Here is a 23,464-nt window from a genome sequence, read left to right as displayed (position 1 = left end):
CCCCTTCCAAAAGAACACTGGGGCCCTGTTTCCTCTCCATTTGTGTTTGACATGAGTAGAGTGGAGAAAGGGACTAAAGTTTACTGAGTAACTCCTCTGTGTTGATGCTTTTGGAAGCATTATCTTACTTGATGCCCTGGCAGCCCTGGAAGAGAGAGTGGTTCTCACAAAGAGGATTAGGAGATGCAGGGAGGAAGATTTAGTCCTGGCAGGTGCTACAGCTAGAACCATGAAGCCCCTAGGTGTCATACTGTTTTCTCTGGAGGGATATGATAAGACTAGGTGTAATGTTACTACTCTGTCTTTCGTTTTAGCAAGTCATAGGATTGGAAGGGTGAAATACAGGGGCTTCAGTTCGATTGTCTTCCATGGAAAGAAACCTTGAATACTGCAGAACTTTTTGGAAATTGAAAGTTAAAGCTATAGGCAATAAAATTTCTTGAAAGAAGAGAAAGTTGGGGATGTTGATCTGGTTAAACAGCTCTCAAAATTATCTGCTGACATTAGATGGGTATTGGTTTTTAGGCATTAACATGAGTATAAATCTATTTTATGCATTTCTATGCAAAGTCAATAGAAAAAAACCCTAAATATATATTTAATTCCTTAGGGTCCCAAAGCATTTTGAGGATTTAAACTGATAAACCAACCTCAAAGGGACTGATTCTTGCAACTAAAACACAGACACCTCTGGGGTGAAATGTGGCAACAGTTTGACAGGCATAGCAGTAGCTTAGGCCAGAAAGGATTTATCCAATTAAAATTATGGGATGAATTCTGGCTGGCAGAATGTAATTACCAGCCTTGGAATGGATCCAGGATCCTGAGGTTAACACCCCTCCTCTTGCCAACAACCCTCCTACCTGCCAACACTCCGAGATGGAGAAGGCTGGATCTGACACAATCGCACATAATACTGTTGTGACATCTAAGTACAATGATGATGATGTGAGAAGCATCATGAACCTGATTTTTTTTAACACTCATTATGTTACTTATTTTTATGCCACATTAGGCTAGAAACCAAATGTCCACATAAATGTTAATTTCCTCAAATCTGTGTTTAAAAAGTATAATTAGAAAATAAAAAATAGATTTAAAAATTAATTTATTCTGCCAAAGTAGTTATTTAGTGATTATTTCACTTCAGGAACGAAATTGGATCAAAATGGTGACATTTAATCCTTGTTACATTAAAAAAAAAAAGCAGGTCCTGATTTTTTGGAAGAGAAATGTATTCTCAAGGTTCACTGGCCTAAAAAAAAGGGAAATGCTTAATGCCTGGTTCCTACTCGCTGTAACTTAGAGTAAATGGGTATATGCTTTTGTCTTGGGGTGGGTCCAGATCATATTGGAAATCGCTCGCGGGCAGTATTTCTCAGAAGGGAATTTATTAAAGATGCGTTTGTGCGTAAACCGGAGAAAAGAGCCCCCTGCTGGTGTAGGATCAGTGGGTAATGACCTCATCATTAGATTCTAATGCCCTTTTAAAAAGTCACTCATTTACGAGAGAATTGTGGAGAGTTACACGTTAAAGCAGGTGGGGCGGGAAAGCACTTCTAGAGAGAACGTTAAGCCCTCCGGGCCGCCGGCACGCGGTCGGGGCCTGTGGGGTCGGGTGGGGTCAGGGAAGGAGCTGCAGAGCCGAGCCGGCGGGCGGCGGGGCTGGAGCGCGCCCGGGCGCCCGGGAGGCGGGGCCAGCGACGGAAGCTGTGCGCCGGTCACGCGCGGCGACTCCGGTTTGGCGCCGTCCTACCCCGCCGCCCTCCGCGCCAGCAGGTGGGTCCCCCAAACCGCGGAGCAGCCAGCGTGGTCGCAGGTTCGAGGCGGGCCTGGGGCAGCGCCGCCGCCGGCCGCCCTTCGCTCCGGGGCCCGCCGCCCGCGGACGCTGATACCTCTGCTAGAGTCTCCCGGAGCCCTCAGCGAGTCCCTCGGGTTACCCTTCGGCCCACGTGGCTCTGGGCCACCCCACACCAGAACCTGGGCGGGACCGCGCAGGGGGTCCCAGCGACGGTGTCTGCCCCAGACCTCGCGCTACGGCCTCCTCGGCGAGCCTCTGCCGCCCTAAAAGTGCCGGCGGTGGTGCGTGCGCAGGACACAGGTGATGTGGCAGAGCCGTTGCGAACTGCTCAGCTCCTCAGGGGCCCAGCCGGTTCCTCCAAGGGAGGCAGGTTTTAGGTCTCTCGCCGGAAGTAATCCCAAAGGTGATCGAAGTGGTGGGAGGCCTAGGATCACACTCCCTCAAACCACAAAGTGTTTGGGGTCTTGCTCGGGGTCACATTCTTAGAGGCGGAGGTAGAGAAAGACTTCCCCTTTTTACTAACAAGACTGACTGCTTGCCAAAAGCTTGATATTGCCCCTAGTTTCAGCTTTTGCAGTGAAGGTGGATTTTTCTAACACCATCTTTGTGTGATTTAGCTGTCCACAGGGAATAAAAATGTGGAATGAGAGGATGAAACTAATCCTTTCTTTTGCACTGTTAGGGGTTGCCATAAACACCATTTGTTAAAAAGCATAATTATGTTGGGAAAGTGCCTGATGAGACAATTAAGCTACATAAACACACTGAAAACAAATGAAAGCCAGAAGACGCCCACACCCCTTGTGTAAAGCAATTTTTTGTTTACATAAAAACGAGAGATGTCTGAGCTGCTTTATTACAACAGTGTTATTAATGTCTACAAAATCCTAATGACCGTATTTTTTATGAATTTTCAATCATGAGATGATGGTCACGATATGAAAACCTGAACTAACCATGAAGCCCTGTATCCCCTCTTAGGTTAAAGTGATCAGGCCAACGAACAATCCTAGTGAACAGAAGCCAGTGGATTTATGCATGGAGAGCACTGTTAATGGCACCACAGCATGTTAGCTTAAACTTACGAGCTTAACGTGTGTCTCAGAGTTGGACATCATTCCCTGCAGTATCCCCACACGGAGAACATTATGTGGCACAAAATGACCCTCATCAAACATTTGCTGATCGAGTTCATGAGGGCCACATTCACTTTTAGCTATATTTAAAAGAGGCGGAAATAGGATGGCCTGATCTTAAAAAGGGGAATTATTTTCTTTTTGTTTTGAGATATTGAAATTTCTTTAGTTCATAGTATCATTCGGGGTATAGAAAGATAACTAGTTGAAAATGCCATTCTAGAGTACTAAGGAGAATCAAAGCAACCACCAAAGCTTGTGTGGAATCATTCCATGTTCAACAAAATCAGTCACATTTTTGGCTGATTATTGAGTAACATATCAGAGTAGTCCATGTCAGCTTTCAGTTCAAGGTACAGAGTCCTGTGAAACAAGATTTTAAGCTGTTATAGGGACTATGGAGATCAAAGTACAAGAGAAATTTAGTCATATAGTTGTCATTTAAAGCCCCCAAATGAGCCCCTTTTGTTAGTTCATATACTGCCCATGGCATGGCCTGTAGAGATACCCTTTCTCTCTGTCAGAGTAGTTTTTGTAAGAATCAGCATATTAAGTAATCTGCCTCATTTCTCTTTTCTGCATTTCCCCAGTAATCTCATTTAACGAAAGTATCATGCCTCTTTGAAAATAGGATTAAACTGTGGAAGACAGTTCTTAAAAGGAGTAACATACTTTAATGAAGAAGTTTCACAGGACAGAATTCAGACTGAATAACTTGATGGATATTTTCTAGTGTTGTTGCTATCTTCATATGTTCATATGTGCATGACCACGTATACATGGTTTCCTGGTTGAGTCAATCTGAGGATTTTATCCTTTAGGTGTTACTGAGGAATGAAATAGTGAAGTATTCATATTATGACTGCCTGGTTTCCAAAAAGCTATGATTTTTTTTAAAAAGTTTAATGAACATGAAAATATGAATGAACTGTAGAAACCAAAATGAAGGCTTATTTTTCTCCTATTCTAGAAGAAAATTACCATGTCTTCTTCCAGACTGGGGCTCCGTTTGGCTGTCTGTTTATTAAACATTTCAGAAGCCAGAAGAAAATACATTGTTGAGAATGTAGCAAAAGCGGCTCTTCTTGAAAAAAATGGTAGGAACAACAGGCAATTGAAGTGAATATGTAGTGTTTTGATAATACAGTAATTTTTGTACTCTGCTAACAATGTCTATAGAACGCTCTTCTTCTTTCTTCCTGAATTTCCCCCCTTGTTCTTGGGCTGTTACAGCTTCTGCAGGACTCCAGGATACTGAGATAGATGACTTACTCAGATGTGCACATATGCTCTTCTCCAAACGCCTGCATACAATCCCCAGCATATTTCTTCACATTGGTGAGAGTGTCTGAAATGCACATTATTCAGGATATTGGCAGGCTCCTGAGGAAGATATATTTACATAAAGGTTTAATGTTTCCCTTATGGGCCATTTATGTGATCATTAATAGAATGAGCATAATTGTATATTATGCTTTTTATTCAGCAGGTTAAATAAAAAATAAACTTACCAAATACCAAGTCCTCTTCAAAAGCACTCCTGCCATCAAAGCCCATGCTGTCATTGCAGCATTAATATTTCTACTCCATTTTCTACGCATAAAGACTCTTAGGCAGTTGCATTTAAGTGATGTGTGTATGATTACTCTGCGATTCAATTCAGAAGACTGAAACTCAAGCCTCCTTACTCCCTGGGCCAGTATTTACTATAAGACATACTACTCTTTCTTTTTTTTTAACCCTTGTTAAAATGTTCATGTGATGACATACAGTTCTAGACATTTGTTTTTACTTTCACACATACACCGGACATAGTGTATTTACAGACTTACAATCACTTAACTTTGTTATTTGAAATCAACAGCTTTTCGGCAACAGGTGAACGCTAGGGTCACAGCCCTAAAGCATTTGAGACAGTTGATTTTAATTTCTGATTGTCATTTTTTATTTGGTTATTGCTTTTCATGAGAGAGAAGTGTTTTCCCCCAGCCCGTTGCTAACGCTGAGCACATTTAAGTTACTGTCTTGCAACTTTGAGAGAGCTGGAAATGTCTGTGAAAATTCCTGATAATTTCTAATAAGAAAGCTCTTCTGGAGTCAGTGTGCAGCTGTGCTTTTGCATTCTCTTTGCAGTAAGAGCCAGCTTGGGCCCCTCATTGTCAGATGGTACATCCAGTGGGATTGGGTGAATGTGCAGAGACATATTCCGTGATTAAGTGACTGGGCAGAGACATTTGTGGAAGCCACACACTGATGGACGCCTGGGTCTCAACTCACAGTTTTTATCAGCTTATTAGTGACAGCAGCTCAAACGGAATTATAGCTATTACACTGCATTACAAATACCAAACAATTTACTTCTGCTGAGGTTCATACTGACAGCTCCTCCTGCCAACAGTAATTTTTTTTCTATATGCATGCTTAAGAAATTTCAGGAGAGAGTGTTTCATTCTTTCAGCATTTGATTCAATTGAATCATATGAAACTGAGAATAAAAGCTTTTCAGAAGAAGATTTAGAATGAAAAAATCAAATCAAATCATTTCTTCTAAAAGCTTAAGTATGTTGAAAAAAATACATAAAAAGAGGTTGTATGATCGTGTTGCTACCCATCTTTCATAGTTTTAAAAATGCAGGGAAGGTAGCACTAGTTAAGAAAATGACCTGCTGTTTTACAGATACTTTAAAGGCATTTATTTTTAAGTGAGTGGAATAAAACTATATCACCTATATTTTTTCCAATTAAGCAATGTGAAAACATTTAAATGACCTAAAAGGTCTTATGGAAAGAAAGCTGAATTAGAAATTTTAGACCTATACCAGGGCAGGTCTCTGTAGATGCTCATTTGGCTATGAGTGAGTGACAAAAGTTTATCTTTTCACGTTATTAAAATTAATAGTGCGGGGCTGCTGTAAGCTCTGTAGTTGCTGCGTGTAACTTATTTTTCCTCTCCTCTGAAAAGATTAATTGTTAAGCTGCCAGGGGACAGGGCGACAAAGATATAATGGCATAGTGAAAGGTTTAATTACCGTCTGAAAACTTTTGTCCTTCACTCTGAATTTGCTTTTGTAGGCATACGAGGAACTTTTAAGGAGCCTGAACCAGGCTTGTAAACTTCAAAAATAACTAGAGGGTTATGTGTGGTTGCCATACAAGGGTATGGCAGCTTTCTCCTTCAGGTTACACATTCAAGTGAGTCACAAGCTGCTGAAGGCTGGAAGTCATTAACATCTGAAGGCTGTTGGTGTCCTTTGAAAAGGAGATGGTGGAGTCAGAACAGTTTCTAATAGGCAGGTGCCTGTATCCCAGAAACCTCTGCTCCAGGCACTAATTGTCCTATCCTAGTTTTTCCAGATGTTAGATTTTGATTTCTGGGTTTGGAAGGAAAAATTGACAAGGCCTAGAAGATGAGATTGATAAGGAACAGAATTTAGAGTGATATGATTTGGCGATTGAAGGAAGAGCTACTGTCTTAGACTGAGTTAAGAGAACTTTGGCAAGTTCAGAAGCAAGTGCCAGAAAAGATCTCTCGTAGACACCAAAGCCTCGTATCTGAGCTGAGCCATCTGCTTGTATAGGAAGCACTGTAGGAAGTGGATGTTACTGTCTACAAATTTCATGATTAGTCAGTGTCACTTCAGAGGTCACCCCCCAGAATTTTTCTCTTAAACACTTTCTATTTAATTATATCAGAAGAAATAAAGTATTAAGATTTCATCACAGAAGAAAATTCTTGCATTTATGTGTTGCTTTCTTTATAGGACAGAAACATCCTGAGGTATCAGTGCTCAACGTATTTTCTGATCAAGGGTACAACAGATCAGTCATTACAATAGCAGCTTCTGTTGCTGAGTTAGGTAAGATTTCAGTTTCTATTTTTTTACATATGTCTTTTGGCGAAGGGTCAGCTTCAGGTACACCTGAATGCCCTTTAATCACTGATTGCCTGTGTTAATCTGGATACTCCCCTCCATTACATAGGGAGTCTACCTCAAAACTGCATTTCATCATTTTTGTGAACATGTACCGCTCAAACATTTCCCATTTCCTCTTCATTAAAATGAACCTTGGGGAGTCCAATATTTAATAACATTCTTTCCTTGAAGATGATCACATATCCTTTGTGGTTAAGAAAAATATCTTCATGTTTTAACCTGTGAAGTAATAGTGTTGAAGTCAGCCTTGATTTCACTGATAAGTTGACATGGAATGAAACATGCTAAGCAGTTGTGTTTTAGGTTGGGAGCCTGACATCTTGAGTTGGTCCACTGGGTGAAATGAAATGGGTTTCAAGTCTTCTGTTGTAAGGTTTAGTGGGACAACTTGAATTTGAAGGTTCATAATTGTTTAAACAAAAACCTGTATTATTTTAGTATTGCTTGGTAAAGGGTTTAAAATATTTTCTTTTTTAAAAAAGATTAATTAATTAATTTATTTTTGGTTGTGTTGGGTCCTGGTTGCTGTGCTTGCATTTTCTCTAGTTGCTGCGAGCGGGGGCTACTCTTTGTTGTGGTGTGCGGGCTTCTCATTGTGGTGGCTTCTCTTGTTGGGGAGCACCGGCTCTAGGTGTGCGGGCTTCAGTAGTTGTGGCTCGTGGGCTCTAGAGCACAGGCTCAGTAGCTGTGGCTCACGGGCTTAGTTGCTCCACCGCATGTAGGATCTTCCCGGACCAGGCCTCAAACCTGTGTCCGCTGCATTGGCAGGCGGATTCTTTACCACTGCGCCACCAGGGAAGTCCTAAAATATTTTCAAATAAACTTGACTTCAACTTAGCAGATTTTTCAAAAGGTATATTTGTTTGGAAAACAAAGAGCTGATGGATAGTTCCCAGCAGATGTAGGACCGATTATCTTCCTTATTGTTTAGCTCTCTTGCCAAATGGTCATACTGCACTGCAAATAAAAACTCAGAGTAATAACATAACACTCTGATGTGTCTATAATATGTATTTAGATAGAATAATTTAATGAAAAATCTAATTATAAGAGCAGAACTAAAATACTTATGCTTTTAAAAATTTATGTTTGTGTGTATATTTTATTATAAATTCATAAAATATTCTGAAAATAACAAGGAATTTTATCAGATTAATCTGATAAAATTGAAAAAATTTAAAGTAACCAATTGTAAAAAAAATACAATACAAAGTTTCTTAAGACTGATAAACTTTGTATACTTCCTCCACTTTGGGGAGTAAGGAGTTAGAAGAAATGTGAAACTTTGTGACACTTGGGAGGTGGGGAGAGGGGAAATGTTGGGTCTTTCATTTTTCTTTATTTTGGATGGATAAACAATCTTCTCTACATATTACAGAAAAACAACTGGTGGGACAATAATAAATATAGCTACTTCTTTAGATGCGATTGAAAGTTTAATGATTTTTTTTTTTTTTTAAGGCAATTCCGTTCTGGCTGCCTGCCTGGAGGCCTTCCAGTCAATTGATATGGAGGTTCAAGAGGGGATCCATCCTTGCCTGGGAGCAGTGGACCTGATTCCCATTTACCCTCTCTCTGGTGTTGGAGTGGAAGAGTGTGGAGCTGTGGCCAGAAGTAAGAGAAAGTTTGGGGTAGTGTGTTATTCCTTAATGGAAACTGTTTTTACAAGTCAGAACAGCTTGTGACAATATAATCACTCCTCAGTTCCCTGGGAAAAGTCAACCTTGAAGAATTGTATCAACAGTAAGCTTCCATGGGTTGCAGTGGCACACTGTGTCGCTGTGACTCATCCTTCCACTTTCTACCCCATGACGCTGTGGAACACTAAATGCTGTAGGATGCAGCAAATCAACCATTGTGACCCTTACAAATTCACGATAGACCATGAGGAGACAGCAGTAATCTCTAATGAGTTCTTTAGACTCTTCGGGGCAGGACGATGGTGTGTTTCACCCATCTGTGTCCTATTTTCTTGAGCAGGAGTAATGATGAGGTTGAAAACCCACTTAAATGTTAACTCCTACCCCTTTTTCCTCTGATTTTTTTCTTCTTTTTTCCTTGTGCACAACGCTCTTTAAGGTTTTCTTTAGAACTGAACTGTCACATGCTTGATTTCATGCTTTTCATGGGCAAGTTTAATTTGGAAAATTTGAGCTATGTCACTTGAGGTGTTTTTGAATTAAGCAAATTGGGAGAAAAGAAAGACCTTTTGCCTGGACTGTCTAGCTGGTTAATTATGAGATACAGAGACTCATAACCTTTGGGGAAAAGTCCACCTTAGGATGATTGCAAACTTCTCTGTATGACCTCAGAAATCCTCTGTGGTGGTGCCTCACTTTTAGGTAATAGGGAAATGTCTAACATTTGGGATGTAGATTTGGACTCTAGCTGAGCTCCATCAAGCGCTAGAAATATGAAATGAGACTTGTTTCCAAAGGTGTATCTCATTCCATGTGTTGCATTTTAACATGACCTGACAATGGATGGATTATTTCCCAGAGAAATCATGGCCCAAAATTTGCTTTACTTTTCATCTAAGAAAGAGTTAAAATTCAGCATGGGGGAAAATGCATTTCACACAAAAATGAAGAGTTCAGAATTGTCCAGACCAGAATAATGATTTTAATGTCTTCAAAAAAATTATGTTCAATTACATTAAATCTCAAATTAGCTAGTACATGAAGTTCTTCATTACATCAGGACTAGTCCACCCCAGATGTTTGGCCAGAGTAGGAGACAGTTGACAACAGGAGGGTCTGGACACAGTATTTCTCCCTTCCTTTGCCCTTTTGCTTCATTGGCAGCTACTGTACCTCATGATTTAAAGATGGACATTTCTAATTAAATGAGAGCTCAGCTGCATTCTTGAACTAATTTATAACATTCGATTTGAAATGTAATAGCTTCAATCTTCATCTGATTAAAACCAGTCATATACTGTACATGGTTACTATTTTGATGCTCCAACATGCAGTTTTTATTTTTACATTCTCCTTTCTACACAGCTGTTTGTCTAATATCATCCAATTTTTTTTGGTTTGTGTTTTTTTTGTTTTTTTGGTAACAGCATGCTCAGGCATTCCTATGAGGCAGAAGTATTCATGTTCTAGGATCTCACTGTTTTCAGAACAGTGACAGGATGTTTTTCACTAGAGTAACCCCTTGTCAGGGAAACCATGTTAAAATAATAATTTAACTAACTTTCTTTGGGAGGAAGGGCAATGGAGAACATTCCAGTGACATAGAAGATAATTGATATTGACATGTGTAATTCATGTATGTTTTATATGCAAAAATTCTGGATAATATATATTTTAGAGCTTTTTTTAAAAAAAATTTATTTATTTATTTTTGGCTGTGTTGGGTTTTCATTTCTGTGTGAGGGCTTTCTCTGGTTGTGGCGAGCGGGGGCCACTCCTCATCGCGGTGCGCGGGCCTCTCACTCTCGCAGCCTCTCTTGTTGTGGAGCGCAAGCTCCAGATGCGCAGGCTCAGTAGTTGTGGCTCACGGGCCCAGTTGATCCGCGTCATGTGGAATCTTCCCAGACCAGGGCTCGAACCTGTGTCTCCTGCATTGGCAGGCAGATTCTTAACCACTGCGCCACCAGGGAAACCCTATTTTAGAGCTTTTTGATAGCAGCTGGAAGCTTGCTTATTCCTTAAGGAAGGGATTCTTAAAGTGAGGTCCAGAGTTGATGTTCAGGGGACTTATAAATAATGTCAAAATCACTTGTAAGTTTTTATGATGTGCATTTGTATATACATACATAGATACACACACTCATAATTTTGCATATAATTTTAGTTTAAGAACTTCTAGAATAAAGGGCACAGCAATGCAGAGTCCTAGAGGTGGAAGCAGCCTGGGCTTAAGGACCTGAAAGGACTGCAGTGTTGCTGGCTGAAACTTAGAGACGGGGTGGGGTGGGAAGGTTAAGAAATGAAGCTCCAGAGGTAATCAGAGGCAAGGTCATGAAGTCTTATATGCCAGGTTAAGGAGTTCACACTTTATCCTAAACACAGTGGAAACTGTTGGAAGAGTTTTAAGAAAGAAAGTCTATGATTGGTTTTGAACATTAGAAAGATAACTTTGTGTGTATGATAGAGAATGGACAATGAGCAGGTAGATCAGTCTGGAAAGGTGATGGTGGCCTAAGATAATAGAGAATGGAGAGAATGGGGAGACTCCATAGGAGGTTGGGGTATGAGCAGTGGTATGAAAGTGTCTTCACTTACAGCTGCTGCCATGTAAAAAAAGGTGACACATAGATCTAGTCTATATTTATTTAAAGCTTATAATTTAAAAAAATGTTTTGGACTTCGGTTTTCATTTTCTATAAAACCACATTTGATCTATTAGGCTCCATTTCATAATTATCTGTATTATGTCTCTAAAATTTTTCTCCTCCTCCCTTTTTCCCTTCTCCATTCCATCCTTCTCTCTCTCCCTTCTTTCCTCCTTCCATTCCTCTCTTTGCTTCTTTTTGTTGTTATCAAAATGATACATGAACATGGTTAAAAGTCAAATCTACAGGGTTTGTTCCCCAAACTCTAGACCTACATAACTTCCCTTTCCTCCTCACTCTGTACACACTTCAGTTTCCTTCTCCCCTGAGCCAAGTACTTTCAACTCTTTTATTATTTAGGATTCAAATCCAGATATCTGAATATCATACCTGTATTGGTACTTCTTGTTTTTTTAAGTTTGAGGCATTATCTGTTGACTTCTCACTGCAGAAGATGAGAATTTAGCTTCCTTTCACCCACCTCTCACCCCCAGCATGCGCACACGCACACACACACACACACACACACACACTCACACGTTTCCCACTTACTTCCGAATTCTCCTTTCTCACCATATAGTTATATCTTGGAACAGTATTTAGTGGTCACATTATTATAACTGTGTAAACATTATTTACAATGAAGTATTTAGAATGTTATTATTTTACCCTTTCTGTACAACTTCTTCTTTTTGCTGCAATTGATCATTATCTTTTTGATTGTTTGCTCACTTTTTTATATACTTACCACTGGTTTAACCCCACACTCTGTCACTAATGACATCTCTCCATGCATTCAGATAGAACACACCATGTATTGACTGTTCTATAAATTTCATCTTCTTAAAAAAAAAAAAAACTATCATTTAGGGGAATTCCCTGGTGGTCCAGTGGTTAGGACTCTGCGATCTCACTGCTGAGGGCCTGGGTTCGATCCCTAGTTGGGGAACTAAGATCCCACAAGCCGCACAATGTGGCCAAAAAAACCCCCAACTTTCTTCTAGAACTCTCTGATCTGGTTCAGTTAGGACGATTTACTCTCAATTTGTTGAGGATGACTGTCATCATGGCATCTCCCATTACTTTTATCCTGGGTGTTCCCTTCATCTTTCTCTATTTTGGATCCCCTGGTTCCTGAATCCCATATCTTCTCTTTTTTCCCCCCTTCTTTTATGTCCTTGTTTTGGTGGAACATATCCTCTACTAGCTTTCCAAAAAAAAGTGGGGTGGGAGCAGGGAGAGTACATTTTTGAGAACTTACATGTCTGAAAATGCCATTATTCTACCTTCACACTTAATTTTTAGTTTAGCTAGGTATAGAATAATAGGTTAGAAATAATTTTCCTTTAGTTTGATGATGTTGTATCAATTCTCATTTTCATGTTGCTATTGAGCCTTTTGAAGCATTATGATTCCTGATCTTTGTATGTGACCTGTCACTTCTCACTGGAAGCTTGTAAGATCTTCACTTTGTTCCTAGTGTTCTGGAATTTCTGTGATGTGCCTTTGTATACGTCTGTTTTCATTCATTATGCTGGATAACTGGTAGACCCTTTGAATTCTTGAAACTTGTCCCCCAGTGTGGAAGTTCTCTTGAGTTATTCCATTGATTTTTTTTTTAAACATCTTTATTGGAGTATAATTGCTTTAAAATGGTGTGTTAGTTTCTGCTTTATAACAAAGTGAAGCAGCTATACATATACGTATATCCCCATTTCTCCTCCCTCTTGCATCTCCCTCCCACCCTCCCTATCCCACCCCTCTAGGTGGTCACAAAGCACCAAGCTGATCTCCCTGTGCTATGCAGCTGCTTCCCACTAGCTATCTATTTTACATTTGGTAGTGTATATATAAGTCCATGCCACTTTCTCACTTTGTCCCAGCTTACCCTTCCCCCTCCTTGTGTCCTCAAGTCCATTCTCGACGTCTGCCTCTTTATTCCTGTCCTGCCCCTAGGTTCTTCAGACCCTTTTTTTTTTTTTAGATTCCATATATATGTGTTAGCATACGGTATTTATTTTTCTCTTTCTGACTTACTTCACTCTGCATGACAGTCTCTAGGTCCATCCGCTTCACTACAAATAACTCAATTTTGTTTCTTTTTATGGCTGAGTAATATTCCATTGTATATATGTGCCACATCTTCTTTATCCATTCATCTGATGATGGACACTTAGGTTGCTTCCATGTCCCAGCTGTTATAAATAGAGCTGCAATGAACATTGTGGTACATGACTCTTTTTGAATTATGGTTTTCTCAGGGTATATGCCCAGTAGTGGGATTGCTGGGTCGTATGGTAGTCCTATTTTTAGTTTTTTGAGGAGCCTCCATACTGTTCTCCATAGTGTCTCTATCAGTTTACATTCCCACCAACAGTGCAAGAGGGTTCCCTTTTCTCCACACCCTCTCCAGCATTTGTTGTTTGTAGATTTTCTGATGATGCCCATTCTAACTGGTGTGAGGTGATACCTCATTGTAATTTTGGTTTGCATTTCTCTAATGATTAGTGATGTTGAGCATCCTTTCATGTGTTTGTTGTCAATCTGTATATCTTCTTTGGAGAAATGTCTATTTAGGTCTTCTGCCCATTTTTGGATTGGGTTGTTTGTTTTTAGGATATTGAGCTGCATGAGCTGCTCGTAAATTTTGGAGATGAATCCTTTGTCAGTTGCTTCATTTGCAAAAATTTTCTCCGATTCTGAGGGTTGTCTTTTCATCTTGTTTATGGTTTCTTTTGCTGTGCAAAAGCTTTGAAGTTTCATTAGGTCCCATTTGTTTATTTTTGTTTCCATTTCTCTAGGAGGTGGGTCCAAAAGGATCTTGCTGTGATTTATGTCATAGAGTGTTCTGCCTATGTTTTCCTCTAAGAGTTTGATAGTTTCTGGCCTTACATTTAGGTCTTTAATCCATTTTGAGTTTCTATTTGTGTATGGTGTTAGGGAGTGTTCTAATTTCATTCTTTTACATGTAGGTGTCCAGTTTTCCTGGCACAACTTATTGAAGAGGCTGTCTTTTCTCCATTGTATATTCTTGCCTCCTTTATCAAAAATAAGGCGATCATATGTGCGTGGGTTTATCTCTGGGCTTTCTATCCTGTTCCATTGATGTATATTTCTGGTTTTGTGCCAGTACCATCCTGTTTTGATTACTGTAGCTTTGCAGTATAGTATGAAGTCTGGGAACCTGATTCCTCCAGCTCTGTTTTTCTTTCTCAAGATTGCTTTGCCTAGTCAAGGTCTTTTGTGTTTCCATACAAACTGTGAAATTTTTGTTCTAGTTCTGTGAAAAATGCCATTGGTAGTTTGGTAGGGATTGCATTGAATCTGTAGATTGCTTTGGGTAGTTTAGTCATTTTCACAATGTTGATTCTTCCAATCCAAGAACATGGTATAACTCTCCATCTGTTTATATCGTCTTTAATTTCTTTCATCAGTGTCTTATAGTTTTCTGCATACAGGTCTTTTGTCTCCTTAGGTAGGTTTATTCCTAGGTATTTTATTCTTTTTGTTGCAGTGGTAAATGGGAGTGTTTCCTTAATTTCTCTTTCAGATTTTTCATCATTAGTGTATAGGAACGCAAGAGATTTCTGCACATTAATTTTGTATCCTGCTACTTTACGAAATTCATTGTTTAGCTCTAGTAGTTTTCTGGTAGCATCTTTAGGATTCTCTATGTGTAGTATCATGTCATCTGCAAACAGTGACAGTTTTACTTCTTTTCCAATTTGGATTCCTTTTCTTTCTTTTACTTCTCTGATTGCCGTGGCTAAAACTTCCAAAACTATGTTGAATAATAGTGGTGAGAGTGGACAGCGTTGTCTTGCTCCTGATCTTAGAGGAAATGGTTTCAGTTTTTCACCATTGAGAACGATGTTGGCTGTGGGTTTTGTCATATATGGCCTTTATTATGTTGAGGATAGTTCCCTCTATGCCTACTTTCTGGAGGGTTTTTATCATAAGTTGGTGTTGAATTTTGTCAAAAGCTTTTTCTGCATCTGTTGATATGAACATATCATTTTTCTCCTTCAACTTATTAATATGGTGTATCACATTGATTCATTTGCATATATTGAAGAATCCTTGCATTCCTGGGATAAACCCCACTTGATCATGGTGTATGATCCTTTTAATGTGCCGTTGGATTCTGTTTGCTAGTATTTTGTTGAGGATTTTTGCATCTATGTTCATCAGTGATATTGGCCTGTAGTTTTCTTTCTTTGCAATATCTGTTCTGGTTTTGGTATCAGGGTGATGGTGGCCTCGTAGGATGAGTTTGGGAGTGCTCCTCCCTCTGCTGTATTTTGGAAGAGTTTGAGAAGGATAGGTGCTAGCTCTTCTCTAAATGTTTGATAGAATTCGCCTGTGAAGCCATCTGGTCCTGGACTTTTGTTTGTTGGAAGATTTTTAATTACAGTCTCAATTTCAGTGCTTGTGATTGGTCTGTTTATATTTTCTATTTCTTCCTGGTTCAGTCTCGGAAGGTTGTGCTTTTCTAAGAATTTGTCCATTTCTTCCAGGTTATCCATTTTATTGACATATAGTTGCTTGTAGTAATCTCTCATGATCCTTTGTATTTCTGCAGTGTCAGTTGTTACTTCTCTTTTTCCATTTCTAATTTTATTGATTTGAGTCTTCTCCCTCTTTTTCTTGATGAGTCTGGCTAATGGTTTATCAGTCTTGTATATCTTCTCAAAGAACCAGCTTTTAATTTTATTGATCTTTGCTATTGTTTCCTTCATTTCTTTTTCATTTATTTCTGATCTGATCTTTATGATTTCTTTCCTTCTGCTAACTTTGGGTTTTTTTTGTTCTTCTTTCTCTAATTGCTTTAGGTGCTGCAAGGTTAGGTTGCCATTGATATTTCTTCCATTTTCTCAATTCTTTCTGGAAGCTCCATATTTGGATATTGGAAGTCTTGTATTGGTTTTCTACACTTACTTTCTCTTTTTTAAAATCACTTTATATTTTTATAATAATTTCTTACAAATTTCCTCTACTTTATATCCCAAGCCTTCAATAAGTTTTTCATTTCCTCTGTATTAGTTTCCAAGTGCTTTTAGTCTCTGAATGTTCATTTTATTTTTTTATTCTAAATAATGTCCTGGTCATGTCTCATGAATACAGTGTCAGTGAATAATTTTTGACAGTTTCTTCTTTCTGCATGATGTCTGTTCCCCAACATGCCCCACCCCCTGCATCCACACCACCAAGGTTGCTTTCTCCTGTTTGTTTTAAAGGCTTTCCTCAGATGTCAGATCATCATTGGTTGGCTGCTTACTCTAAGAGTGGACACTAAAGGACTGAATGGATAATTTGAGTATTTAGGTGGGGTTTGTCAACTGTAGGCCGATCTGGCTGCGTAGTTTCTATAGGGAGCGTCCATTTCAGTATCTTTGGGGTCTTTCCTCTTGGGCTGTTCAAGTTTCTTAGAGAAGGATTCTCCAGTCTTCAGCCTGGAGTATACACACAGCTGTCCATGATTTAGGAGTTGAATTGCAGAAGAGGGCTAGAAGAGTCACCGCATTTAGTGTGTAAATGTTCCTTTAATTCCCCTCTTTTCACGAATCCCCTACCCTCGGCTGTATCCCGCAGCCCAGACGCCTTGTGTTTTTACCTCTTGTGTCTTCTGCCAGTTGCCTGTCTGTGTGGAGGGGTTGGGACGTAACTACTGCTTAAACAGACTTTCCACCATTCTCCCTGTTTTGAGCTATGCCTTTACCTTCTCTCCCAGAGTGAGGTCACCAGTTCTGACCATTTCCAGGTACCATTACCATTTCCAGGTACCAGTGCTCTAAGTCAGGCTGCTTCTCTGCTGTCTGGGGTCTGCTGAATCTCCTGCTCTTCTCATATCTGCTCTCCAAGTTCCAACGCCATTGCTTCTTCTTCCATTTCTATTTGTTTGAGTGAATCAATGCTTTAAAAAATAGACCTCTTTACCATCTGTTTCCTGGGATATTTGGAAGAAGTGAAAGTAAACATAGGAATCTACGCTCCCATCTCTACTTGGAAGTCCCTACTTCTCTAATTCCTCTTGGTGATTTTGATTATCTTAGATCCTTCAAGAGCAGGGAATTCACCTAATTTGGAACCAAAGGTAAATTTACAGTAACATTATTCTTTTTTCTGACTTCTAACTCAATATTGAAGGTATTTAGTCTCAATTTCTGGGCTTCAATAAATTTTGTATAGACAATTTCTCCAAAGGATTACTGTGGGCTATCGTGCTGCCTGTATGTTTTCCACATCTTCCTTACTCGATGGTTCACCTGCAGGAGCCAGCGTCTCTGAAACATGAGCTTGTTTCTCATGTACACACAAACCTTCCTGAGAAGGACTGAGTGAAGGTGGAGGGGAGGGGTCAGGGCAGAAGGTGCTCAGGCAAATCCCCCCAATGATTTGCCGGTGAAAATGGGCTTAACTAACATGTAGGTTCATAATATTCAGCTTTTTTTTTTTTTTTTTTTTTTTGCTGTACGCGGGCCTCTCACTGCCGTGGCCTCTCCCGTTGCGGAGCACAGGCTCCGGACACGCAGGCTCAGCGGCCATGGCTCACGGGCCCAGCCGCTCCGCGGCATGTGGGATCCTCCCGGACCGGGGCACGAACCCGTGTCCCCTGCATTGGCAGGCAGACTCTCAACCACTGCGCCACCAGGGAAGCCCCATAATATTCAGCTTTAAAAGTCTGGACCATAGCTATAAAATTTGTAAATCATACGGAAACTTGCTTTTTGTTTTATGTCATTAATCAAATGAAATAGTTTTTATATAATGCTTTATAAATTGACATTATTTAGAATATTGGAAAGATAAAATGCTAGTTAAGTAAGTTACATAAGTAAAGATTTAGCTCTTACATGATTGAGTTTTTTTGGATTTATCTTAAAATAGATACAACATTAATGAATTTGATTAGAATTATCAGCCTTGTTAGATGATTTTTTGAGTATTTTCATGGCTTGGAGGACATGTGCCATGACAGATTCACACAACATCAACACTTGTGTGATAGTCTTAAGACCCTTCGATTACCTTATTACAGATTGTCAAAACATGGGCTGATCTGGCAAATCAGGAACAACTTTTCACTTCAAGAATTTTCTACTCTGATTCTCCAGTTGCTATGGAGATTGTCTCATAAAACAGCCTTGAATTTTGTTGAGATTAGTCAGTTTAGATGTTGGGTTCTGATATAGTTCTCTCCACCATTAGTACTACCTTCATTGCCATAGCATAAAAGCAATGGTTCATTTTACAAGCATATGTTAACATAGTTTAGGACATAGCATTTACTTTGACAATTATAGGATACTGCCACCATATGAAAAGCTGAAAAAAAAAAGGGATTGCGCATTGGCAAAGTACATAAAATATCAAAATTGATTTCCAGCAACTTGAGTACATTCTAACTATGAAGGAGAGTTACCAGGTGTTCATAAATGCATATTGCTACAAGCTTAATAAATGCAACAGGATTATATCAACCACTGTAAAACAGAGCTACTAATGAGAAAGGAAAAGACCAAATGAGAGAACTAGGATAAACTAACCTATTCTTCCATGACCAGCAATTACTGATGCACACATCCATACTTGAAAAAGCTGCTCTCTTTCTCTCACTTTGGCTCTGCAGCAACCTGAAGTCCAAGTAAATTAATACCCCACAGGCACCCCTTGGCCAGTGGGAGACCTGAGCTGGTAGACAGACAATTCTAAGGCCCGTTCCAGCAAGACCAAGCCCCAGTTGCTCGTAGCGATGACTAGCTTGATAACACACCCTCGTGTTGGCTTTCCCTTCTTCCCTGTTTTACTCTTGGTATATACTGAACAGACTTTATTGAACATTTTGACAGGAATAAATGTACCATAAGAATCTTCTAATTGGGATGAGTAGGTGGAGTGCATGAAACCTTTGCTGTCTGACTGTACACTTCTTGTAATTCTTCCCCAGTCTATAGTTTAAAACTGGGAGACCCCCCCCCCCCACCACTTCACCTAGGGAAGGGGTCTCCTAGAATACTCAGGATCAAGCTGTGGGTCACTGTGGGAGATGTTAAAAGTTTAGGGGTTCTAAGTTTTCTGATTTTCAGTTTTTATATATATATATATATATATATATATATATAGCACCCAGAGATTAAATTTATGTTATTGCTGATGGTGTTTTAGAGAATTGGGACCTAATAGGGGATTTATAGCATACGATGGATATGATGCTAACTTTTTCAGCCCAGACTCCTAACCTTGGCTACGCTTTTCCTGAATTCCTTTTCCTTTCCGTCTCTCCTTCCTAGCATATACAGTGACTTCCAGTGTCAAGACCACTAGGATCAGAAAATTCTAAGGAAATAATATAGTCATGCTAGTGGCTTTGATGGACCTATAAGATTAAGTGCATCAACCCAAGTCTCTGCACACCCTCATGCGCCCACCACCTGGTCTCCAGTGGGCAAGTAAGGGTGTGCTTCTCAGGAGACCCAGAGCATGTGATAATAGTAATAACGACAACACATGGTTATCATGATGTGCTATTATAATGATTATAGCATTATTATTAATTAGGTTCTCATTTATTGTGTGACTCAAAATTGCATATATTAAATAACTCTCCAATTTTAATTAACCAAGAAATATATAGTAGGATAATATCTCAAGATGATAATTGTTGTGCCTCTCTTTCCCCCATAGCTTATGCGTGACTGTTTCCTGGACAGTCTTGAGTTATTTGCTACCTTGAGGGGTATAGAATTGTTATAGTGAGAATGAAGAGGTAACAGTCAGTGTTCATGTTTGAATTTTTGACAACCAAAAGGAGAGGGCTTGGAAAAGCAGGTTACAAAGTTTATTCCATCGCAATAGAATAAAGAAAGAAGGAAGGCCACCTCACTCCCTGCTCCCAGGAAGATGAGGACTCAGGGTGGGGTTTGGGAGGAGAGCATTACAAATAGTACACTTCTTCCTTTCCCAAATCTTGAACCAATTCGACAGTAGAGAAAGGCAGATGAGAAGTGGAAATACTAACTTTACTACTGTTAAAACTAAAATGACAGCTAGGCTTCCCCACCTGGAGAATTAGACAGACTCATGCAGTCAGTAACAGGCAGCACTAGACAGCACAGGCCCGACCCTGGCAAGCTAATGGCAAGGAGCGGGTGGAGCGGAATGTATGTTTCCTGCTGACAGCTAGCTCCTAAGAAGGAAGAGGGGAGAGGGGAGTAGGCCTATGCAAAGCCAGCTTTTCTTCCAAACTCCCCATCAGGGAATGGATGTTGGAAGGAAGCAAGGCCAATGTTTTAATTTTCTAAGGCTGCAATAACAGAAGTGCCACAGACTGGGTGGTTTAAACAACAGAAATTTATTGTCTCACAGTTCTGGAGGCTAGAAGTCCGAGATCAGGGTGTCGGCAGGGTTGGTTTTTTCTGAGTCCTGTGAGGGAAGGATCTGTTCCATTTTGGCTTGTGGACGGCCCTCTTTATGTTCACATAGCATTCTCCCTGTATATTGTCTGTGTCCAAATTTCCCCTTTTTATGAGGACACCAGTCATATTGGATTAGGGCCCCACTCCATTCCAGTATATGACCTCCTGTTAACTAATTATATCTGCAATGACCCTATTCCCAAATAAGGTCACATTCTCATGTCCTGGCGGCTATGAATTCAGCAGCTGAATTTTTTCAGGGGGCACAGTTTAACTCATAACAGCCAGCAAGACCAGCAGGACTCTCTCCACGTGGAAGTAAACATCAGTAGTGGGCAGGAAGCATTTTCCTTCAAAAGGAGATTTAATGTGGTGGGCATGGGTACGTGGAAATGAGCATCCCCTGAGAGGTGGTAAAAAGGAGAGGAATTGTGGGCAGGGGGGTGGGAGGATTTGATCTGTTTTGGGGGCATGGGGATCAGAGCACTTGACCTGTTTTGGGGGCAAGCGGCAAGAATTAGGGCTAGGCTTGAGACTACTAAGAGGTGGTTGAGTGGTGTCAGTGGCCAGTGGCCAGGAAGATGGAGGATGTAGGGGAGCCGAACACATACAAGGAGACCAGGCTACCTCATGTGAACTATTTGTTTGGCATTTGGAGAGCTGTAGTTGGATGGAAGAGCCACCTTAACTCTTCCTTGCTGTGGGGAGTGGGCTTTATACTGAAGGCTGTTTACACATTGCTGATACATTGGCCAGCAGAAGGATTCCTGACCATCCCCAAAGCTTAGTCATGTCCCATCTGAACTACTCTTTGGGGCAGTTCCAGCTTCTTAATATCCCGCCTGAAAGGGAATGAGAAGTCCTTACAGAGGGTGTACTATATGGAAGCGACAGGCCAATTCCAATGCCCCCCACCCTTTACACATGTGTATGTATGTGTGTGTGTGTATATATCTATCTATCTATCTATCTATATCTATATCTCTATCTATCTATCTATATATATGCACATGCCCATAGTTTTTTGTTTGTTTGTTTTTTTGCGGTATGAGGGCCTCTCACTGTCGTGGCCTCTCCCGTCGCGGAGCAAGGCTCCGGACGCGCAGGCTCAGCGGCCATGGCTCACGGGCCTAGCTGCTCCACGGCATGTGGGATCTTCCCGGACCGGGGCACGAACCCGCGTCCCCTGCATCGGCAGGCGGACTCTCAACCACTGCGCCACCAGGGAAGCCCTGCCCGTAAGTTTTTGATCAGTGTGATCTAAACAGTTACATCACATTGAATGGCTAGACAGGGAAGCCAGATGGTAAGTGGACAGAACAAGAATTTTACAGCTGAATAAACCTGAGTTCAAACCCCAGGTCTCCTACTTATTTGCCAGCTTACTTTAGGAAAATTGTTTAGTCTCTTTTAGTCTTTTTGGTTTTGTATCTATACAATGGGGAATAATATCATCCTGTCAGGATGGTTATAAAAAATAATGCCCACATGTAAAGCCCCTGATCCCCTACCTCCCACCAGTAAAGAGCTGTCACTATTTTCAGTGATTCTCTGTGGCCTTATGGAGAGGGTTGCTGAGCAGTGGGGACCCAGGCTATCCCCCTCCCCATAAAGAGAGTGGATCTCTCTTCTCTGTTTTATGTTATCAAGATCCCAAATAAAGTCACCTTTTGAGGAAAGGATTGCGCGACAAGATGTTTGAAAACCACTTGGGCAGGAGATCTCTGAAGTGCTTTCAGCTCTAAAATTCTAAGTCCTAGAGCAGACAGCTTCTTCCATATCAGTTCTTCATTTGCAAAATGGTATTCAGCACATATTTCAGAGAACTGTTATGAAGATAAATGGAAAGGTATTTGTGAACATCCAAACAGTGTTGGAGTGCCTATTATGTTTCCATTTACCATAGTAAATACTATGGTGACTATAGGAGAAGTATAATAGAGTTCCTTCCCCCAAGAAAGCTGGACCATGAAATCTGTTCCTGAAACAGGAGAGAGCACCATAGGACAGAATAAAATAAGTGACTGGATACAGTGTAAGTTACATATGTGAGGTCACTCAAGAAAGTGTAATTCTTTAAACAAACAATATCGTGTCCTCACAGAGTGGTAATTATATCAGCATATTCCCTGCAAAGGAATAACAAGCTCTTTGTATACACATCTCCATGAAAGTATATGTTATATACAAAGAAATAGTAAGATTCTTGGATTCTTGGATATAAAGACATAAGTGTGGGGCAGTTCCCTGGTGGCCTGATGGTTGGGATTCTGGGCTTTCACTGCCATGGCCCGGGTTCAGTCCCTGGTCGGGGAACTGAGATCCCACAAGCCATGCAGCGCAGCCAAAAAAAAAAAATAGAAAGAAAGGGAGGGAGGGAGGGAGGGAGAGAGGAAGGAAGGAAGGAAGACATATGTGTAAAATATGTCCCAGACTACTAATATACCATATTTTTATGGATACCTATATCTCCATGAAATTGTGTGGTTTACTAAGGGTTTGGGGGCACATAATTCTTATGTTTTTGATAAGGATAGAGGATAGGTCCAATTTTTTCATTCTATAGCTAGAAAACAGACGTAGAAATATTAAGAAACTTACTCATAGTTTTCCATCTAGACAGCAGCAGAACAAAGGATCCTCACAACTGTTTATTTGCCAGACCTTGCCTGGAACTTTTTATTAATTCTCTTTTTCAGAATTTCAAACATTACAGGTAAGGTTAAAGTTCACCTCTGGCCACCAACTATATTCCTGGTTCCGTGAACCACCCCTTCTGAGTTATGGTATCATATGCTCACACTCAATCCAGAATTTTCCCCATGCTTTTATTTATACCTATGTATGTACTCATAAATCCAATATAGTATTTCTTGTACGTGTTTGTAGTA

General features: G+C 40.3%; 1 protein-coding gene across 3 annotated transcripts in view; it reads left to right on the top strand.

Annotated features, from left to right (window-relative positions):
* Positions 1-1,711: 1,711 nt before the first annotated feature.
* FTCDNL1 (formiminotransferase cyclodeaminase N-terminal like) overlaps positions 1,712-23,464 on the top strand; it is a 142,526-nt gene continuing 120,773 nt past the window's right edge. For all 3 annotated transcript variants that reach the window (XM_082841662.1, XM_082841661.1, XM_082841663.1), the window contains exons 1-4: positions 1,712-1,779; positions 3,908-4,034; positions 6,699-6,794; positions 8,334-8,486. In XM_082841662.1, the coding sequence (XP_082697788.1) occupies positions 3,920-4,034; positions 6,699-6,794; positions 8,334-8,486 (364 nt within the window). In that variant the 5' untranslated portion in view covers positions 1,712-1,779; positions 3,908-3,919. The remainder of the gene's footprint in view (positions 1,780-3,907; positions 4,035-6,698; positions 6,795-8,333; positions 8,487-23,464) is intronic.

The sequence above is a fragment of the Leucopleurus acutus genome (genome assembly GCF_964270905.1).
Source record: "Leucopleurus acutus genome assembly, chromosome: 6".
In the NCBI taxonomy this organism is placed as follows: Eukaryota; Metazoa; Chordata; class Mammalia; order Artiodactyla; family Delphinidae; genus Leucopleurus; species Leucopleurus acutus.
This window is presented reverse-complemented; position numbering and strand designations above follow the sequence as displayed.